Raw genomic sequence first — 7210 nt, 5'->3', positions numbered from 1 at the left:
AAAAAAAAAAAAACAGGTAAGGCTAAAATAAAGTTTTAAGGACTATATTCCCCTCCCCTCAGCCCCATGCCCCTTCAGTCTCCTCTCTGGCTTATTCATGCCACTTTCATTAATTTTCTTTCCAATTTTCAGCATTGGATATATTATCCGAAAATGACATTTCAGAATGTCTTATAAGCCAACACACACTGAAGCCATAAATATATTTTGTTATGCAATTACAATACTACGCAATGAGACTGAGGATTTGGGGGTGAGGTAGGGGAACAAAACAAGGCTAAATCATCCTCTTTATATAAAGATAAAATAAATCAGACTAAAAATGGAAAGCTTTTTCCTTCTTGTAATTCATAATTCTGTCTGGAACTCTGCCTCTCCCTTTCAACATCATTTTGTCAGGATAGACATACACTGTGCCAAAAGCCTGGCTGTCCGGAGCTGTTTCAATAACCCCTTCTAGATTGATGTGGTGCACACCAAAAGGATCCTCAGAGTAGCCACCATCGTGAGTGTGACCAGCAAAGAAACACACCACACACTCATGAGCCCATATGACTGCGAGGGCGTCTCTGTAATTCCAGGCCAGGCACACACTGTCAGAGGCCTCTGGATAAATGGGAAGATGGCCTGTTAAAGAGAGGAAGAGTTATGAACCAATTAGGAAGAGTTATGAACCAATTAGAAATATTTCTTTCACCAAAATAAATGGCTAAAAACTAGTACTCAGAAAAAAAATTGTATATCGCTACTTCATATGGATTGAGACCAGCAAAAATCCACATACATGAAGAACTAGGTAATCTACACCCACGTCTCTGGGGTATAAAGAAGGGTAAGACAGTTCATACACAAGGGGAGAGAGGCCACAGTAGAGGCAGGAACCCTGAGATCTCTATGGCCCTACAGAGTCTCAAGATGTACAAATATCAAGGGACACCGAAGGCATCCTGTGCAGGGCAGTTTGCCAAGGTGGCCGGATATCAGGCAGGTGCTGTGCTGGAATCAGGTCTCACTGATTTCCTTAGGTATGAGTGTTATATACACACAGAGAGATACTCTTAAATAAAACAACAGTTTAGGGACAGGCCAGTAGATTTTATATCGTTTTTTTATAAACACTCAAGGTTTTATTAAGAACTGATTTATGACACTTTAAACACCTTCAGGAGATCAAAGAAGCCATAGCCATTTTACAGATGAGAACACTGAGTTATTAAAGTGGGGATTATTCATATTAGGTCCCGTAGGAGATATGTGAAAGTAAAGCTGGAAGAATTTCGAATTCCTGATGCCAAGATATATATCAGGCCACACTTTCACTCTGAAGTATAAGTACAATAGCTCACTGGTCTTTTCTTCTTCCAGTCAAATTACTTTCCTTTTTTCTTTCTGTTACTGTTTATTTTTATTCTGCTTAGTATCTATTTGTGTTACAAGTAAAAAAAGAGAGGGGCTAACAGAGTGCACCCTTGCATGCACGTGCACACGCACACACATGCATACCCACACACAGACAGTCACTCTTCAAGCTGTGATAGGGCTAAGAGTCCAAAGTAGCTATGTGACTTTCCAGATCTCTTATATGCCATACTGGACTCATCTATCAAATCACTGCAGCACTGGATACAAGTAGTTAGTTGCTCCCTTCTTGAAATATGTGACTTCCAGGATACCACCAGTCCTCCTAGTTTTTCTCCAACCTCAATGGATAATAATTTTCATTCTCCTTTGCTGATTCCTCATTTCCACAGTGTCTTATTAGAAGCGTCTGAATGCTTGGGTCTTGGGTTTCACTTCTCTGTCTACAACTAATGGCTTGATGAGAATTAGACAAAATGACATCTGAGTAGCAAAAGGAAAGTGCCAAAGCAAACAAAAACAAAAGAAAACTTCCATTAGCCATTTTAAACTTTGCTAAAGAAAATCTAAGTCACTCAGTTGTTAAAGGTTTGTTCAATCAGTTTCTAAGCTAACAGAAAAGTGAAAAATTTAAAGAGACTGCTTAAATTTAGAGGAGTAGAGAATGTAAAGAAGTGCACTGACATAAGCAAAAGAAATGGGAAAAATACAGGATAGACTGGGAAAGGGGACTGGGGCATAAAACATGGACTCTAGCTGTCAGTAGCTGACAGTTGTATGATTTTAGCTGTGTAGTGTAAACTCTTTTGGTTCAGTTTCTTTATCTTTAAAATTAGAAGATTTGACTTTATGACCCTTGGTACTGGAAAACTAAAAAGCTGAGAAAAGTCAAAAAGTATCCTAGTTTTTCAGACCACTTTTTGTAAAGCCAAAATACTATCACATCATGCCAATAATTCTTGAGAGTACCTTATATTTTCCAAACTGTGAATGACATTTGATATACTAATGGTAGTGGAAACACCCCTACTCCATCTACTTGTTTTTACTACATCAGTAGATTATAGTCAACTATCTGAATAGCCTATCATTTTCAGAGTTTTCATGTTCACAATTTTTCACTTGATGCAGTATTGAGAAAATTTCAATTTGCAGGTTAGACATTTGCTCACACAGCTCAAAGAAAAAAGAACCAGAATGGCATTCCATCCTTGTGACCCTCAGTCCAGTCTTCTCAACCATTATGCCCCATTAATTAGATCCCTAAAATAAGGCATCTAATCTCAGCCCCTAATCCAAGTACATCAGCTACAACGCAAATCCAAATTCAGTTCTTTGTGTATACATGCACATCTGAGTGTATTTAAGCATCTCCAGAATCCTACAATCTCTGATGGCAGCATGTCTGTCAAAAATGATTCTAAATGAAAATACTAATACCATAAGTGCTCACTGCCAGTTGTGTCTCTAACACTCGTGACTGTTATATGGCCTTTACTTGGTGGCCACTGCACTAAGGCTGAGGTTTGGTATGGGGAGCCTGGACTGAATTTTTCATTTAAATATTACTATGTAAATTGATCCCATTTGGGGAAATTCTACTCTGAAACCTAAAAGGTCAACTCACAGACTCTAATATTTGGCAAGACATTTTGTTATTTTATAATTCTTTCCTCAACCTTAACTGTTAATCTTATATTCAGATCATTTGTCAATAACATTTTAACTAGGCATTCATTTTATAGAAAGATATCACAATATTTTGTTAATATGCTTTAAAATCTAACTTTTCCTATTCTCTAAAATACAGATGTTTAATATAAACAAACAAATAAATAAATGCAAATGTAAACAAATCATTTAAATACTTACTCACTATTACCACCTTTTCTTGGTTTGTGTCAGAGAATGTAAGGACTTCATTCAACCAGTTCAGCTGTTCTTGGCTGAATCCTCCATTAAACTGGACAAACTGAGGCTCAGAAAGTCCTAAAATGAATTCTGTAAGTTAGATCCGTCAAATATAATTTTTTTTGTCCTTATCAGGGCATTCGAACTTAGCTAACATGGGACACTTGTACATTTCTTTAGGAACATTTGGCAGTAATTGACTTAAAACAGGAAACCAAAAGAATTTAGAGCAATATACAAATAAATCATATTGTACCTTACTCCTAGTCTTGACACTCCTCTGCTTATTTCACTTGCTTCCCGTTACACTGAAAATAAAAGATTCTTTACTGTGTTCACTGAGCTACTTCAAAATCGTCCGGCACCACACTAGCCCTTTTCTGCGTTCAAGAATGCAGCTTAGTGCCTTTGCATTTGTTTTTCCCTCTGTCTCAAATACTCTTCCCAAGGATGACTCCTTCATTTAGGGCTCAGCTTAAATGTTTTTCTCCTTGGAGAGGCTGTCTGTGACAACCTAAACCAAAATAGTCCCCCTAGTCCTTCTCTATTATTATACTTTATTTTCTTGGTAGTACTTATCATGGTAGAAATAATCCTGTTTGTTTATCATCTGTCCTGCCCATCCACCTTTCTTGTTCCCTCCACTCTATCCATAAAAAAGGTGATACTGTCAGTATTCTTACAGTTCTGAATAGCTAAGCTCTAGAGAAAGTCCTTGGCCCAGAATAAGCATTCAGATATTTGTTAAATACATCTTGAACCAAGTGCAACCAATCCATGTGCCATGAAGCTTGTGAGAAATCCTGACCCTGAACAACAGCGACAATATACTTTTACCTTAATCATCCATCTTCCTGCTGAATAAAAGGTAGCTGAAGAATTTAAAGACAATGTATTAGATTCTCAGCTCAAAGGAATAATTCACCTTGAGGACTATTCAATTCCAAATTTGGATTGTGCTCCCTCAGCATCTTCAGACACTGCTGGTATTTTGGAGAAGACTGATCCACGCCCAAGACACTCAAGTCATAAGCATCGAGTAAAATGAACCGGAATTTAGGGAATGGTACAAAATGATAAGCATAGTAATTCCCTGAGGTCACAGTCTCAGGATGATGTACAATCTGGTCTTCTAGATACTTTGTGTTCAGTTTAGAGTTCGTTAAATAGTCTCTGCTGAAGTTATAGAATTCATGATTTCCCCACGTATGATGAACTGGGACTTTAAGCATTTGAAACACATTCATAACAAGTTCTAGTGACTTTTCTGATGCTTTATACTGTGCATTATATCCATCGATGATATCTCCAAGCTGAAGTACACAACAGGGTAGGATGCGTTCTTTATTCCAGTGTTCAATAGCACCCTGTAAGTGAAGAAGACTATGTCTGTAGTATCTCCGTCTGTTTCCTTGGTAATTATAGCCATCTTCTAAATTAGCATATTGAATATCTGCTATAACTCCAAAGGAGAAGAGAAATTCTGAATTCTCATTTAGGGTTCCAGGACTGGGCTTATCATCCATAACCTCCAAACAAGTTTCTAAATAAAATAAAAAGATAACCACGTTATAAACATCTTAATTTTCTAAATGGTAAAGTGGATATTAAACAATAGTTAATCCACTAGATAGCTTGGTATCAAGAAAAATGCATGAGTTTTAAAGTGTAATGGTCTTTGGTCCAAATTATCAAGTCCTTGAAATGCTTCAGTTTCCTCATCTGTGAAACAGATAACCTCTATTCTTTAGAAGAGTAATAATTTACAAAAGGGTGTTGTTATCCTATTAACGAATAGGCATTCTAATTCTAGTAAAGTTAAATTCAAATCTGGTACAATTTGTAATTTTAAGAAATATCCACCAGTTTTAAACACACATGAGCATGTATTTGCGCGCGCGCGCGCACACACACACACACACACAGGCACCTTCTTCTACAAACACCAAAATAAGTCTATCAAAACGTCAGGATTTTTTTTTGAAAGTCATATATTGCACTCATTTGTTGCATTTTATACGTTAGATTCCTACCATAGGTTATTTTGTGTCAGGCTGGATCTTTTCTCTTTGTTGGTGGATAGGTCACCTTAAATAAGTTTCTTTTATATGTGGAATAACAGAGAGAGGCAATAAAGACATGAGAGCAATAATTTTTTATTTATTTAAAGTATATAGTACATTAGTTAGACATCTATATAGTTCATAAAATGATCCCCACAATTGCACCCTCCCTCCCCAACCCTCCACCTAGCCAATGTATTAATGCTAACTGCATTCCCTATGCCGTGCTCCCCATCCCTGTGACCATCCATCCGCTATTAATTTGTACTTCTTTAGCCCTTCACCCCATTCTCCCAGCCCCCCAAACCTCCCTGCCCTCTGTCAGACACCAAATTGTCCACTATATTTGTGAGTCTGTGTTTGATTAGTTTGTTCCTATTCCTTAGATTCCACATATAAGTGAAATCATATAATGTTTATTTATCTTTCACTGTCTGACTTAAATTTACCTTCTAGGTCCATCAAAACAATATCTTTTTCCATCCCCTTCCTTTTCATATTGTTTTCTTATCCTTTCAGCCACTCTACCTTTTGGTTGGAGCACTTAATTCTTTTCCATTTAAGGTACTTATTGATAGGAATGTAGTTATTACCATTCTTAATTCATGTTTTTGATACATGTTTTTTTTCTTCTTTTCCTCCAACATTTCCTGTAATACTGGCTTGGTGGTGATAAATTCCTTTAGCTTATTTTTGTCCGGGAAGCTCTTTATCTGTCCTTCAACTCTAAGTGACAGCTTTGCTGGATAAATTATTCTTGGTTGTATATCCTGGGTCTTTATCCTGTCGAATATTTTTTGCCACCCCTTCTGCCCTGCATAGTTTCTTTTGCGAAATTAGCTGCCAGTCTTATGTGTTTTCTCTTATATGTAATTATTTGCTTTTCTCTTGCTGTTTTTAATATTCTTTCTTTGTATTTAACCTTTGGCATTTTAATTATGATGTGTCTTCGTATGGGCCTCTTTGGATCCCTGATTCTGGAATTCTCTGAGCTTCCTGGGATTTAATGTCTATTTCCTTCACCAGGTTAGGGAAGTTTTTTTACCATTTCTTCAAACAGCTGTTCAACATCTTTATTTCCTTCAGGTACGCTGATCAGACCAATATTCGAGCTTTAATAGTGTCCCATAGCCTCCTTAAATTATTTTTATAGTCTTGGCATCTTTTTTCTTGCCATTCTGATTGAATGTCCTGATTGGCTTTCCTGTCCTCTAGATAGGGCATTTGATCTTCTTCTTTATTCACTTTGCTTATTCCTTTGTTTATTCCATTTAATATACTTCTCATCTCAGACAATGTATTCTTCATTTCAGACTGGTTCCCTTTTATAATTTCCATTTTCATTTTTGTTTTTTATCTCTTTGTTGAGGTTCTCACTGAATTTATCTACACTTCCCAAAAGTTCATTAAGCGTCTTTAGGAACTTTTGAACTCTGCATCTGGTAGATTACTTGACTCCATTATATTTGGATCTCTATTCTGTTCTCTAATATGGTTTCTGCTTCTTTGTCTTCCCACTTTGGCTGCCTTTTCTAGTCTGTTTCTATGTACCACGCAAAGCTCCTAAGTCTCCCAGTCTTATTTGTGTGGATTTATGAAGTAGGTGTCCAGTGGCACAGTCCTGAGAGGGGTTCAGCTGCAGGCCAAAATTAGCCCATGTCTCTACTCTTACGAGGCCACCTGTTAAGATTCAGCAAGCAATCCACAGATGCTGTGCTTATAGATGCCTCAAAAGGCCACACCAGAAACTGAGGCTGCCTCCAGTGTGAGTCTCAGCAAGGAGCACCTGACTCGCTGAGGATACACCTGGATGTGGCTTGGGTGGGGCTGCAAATTGGGGGAGGCGGGGTTTCAGGGAATCTTCTGGGCAGAGCGAC

General features: G+C 37.5%; 1 protein-coding gene across 3 annotated transcripts in view; it reads right to left on the bottom strand.

The window, feature by feature from the left end:
* Positions 1-16: 16 nt before the first annotated feature.
* ADPRM (ADP-ribose/CDP-alcohol diphosphatase, manganese dependent) overlaps positions 17-7210 on the bottom strand; it is a 13252-nt gene continuing 6058 nt past the window's right edge. The window contains exons 2-4 of one of the 3 annotated variants that reach the window (XM_039847362.1): positions 4196-4813; positions 3232-3348; positions 17-627 (exon numbers count right to left, since the gene is read on the bottom strand). In XM_039847362.1, coding sequence (XP_039703296.1) covers positions 317-627; positions 3232-3348; positions 4196-4796 — 1029 coding nt within the window. In that variant the 5' untranslated portion in view covers positions 4797-4813 and the 3' untranslated portion in view covers positions 17-316. Of the gene's footprint in view, positions 628-1090; positions 1843-3231; positions 3349-4195; positions 4814-7210 lie in introns of those variants that run through there. The other 2 variants (XM_039847360.1, XM_039847361.1) reach the window with 2 other exon arrangements.

The sequence above is a fragment of the Pteropus medius genome, unplaced genomic scaffold, assembly GCF_902729225.1.
Source record: "Pteropus medius unplaced genomic scaffold, Ma_sr-lr_union100, whole genome shotgun sequence".
NCBI classification, from domain to species: domain Eukaryota; kingdom Metazoa; phylum Chordata; class Mammalia; order Chiroptera; family Pteropodidae; genus Pteropus; species Pteropus medius.
This window is presented reverse-complemented; position numbering and strand designations above follow the sequence as displayed.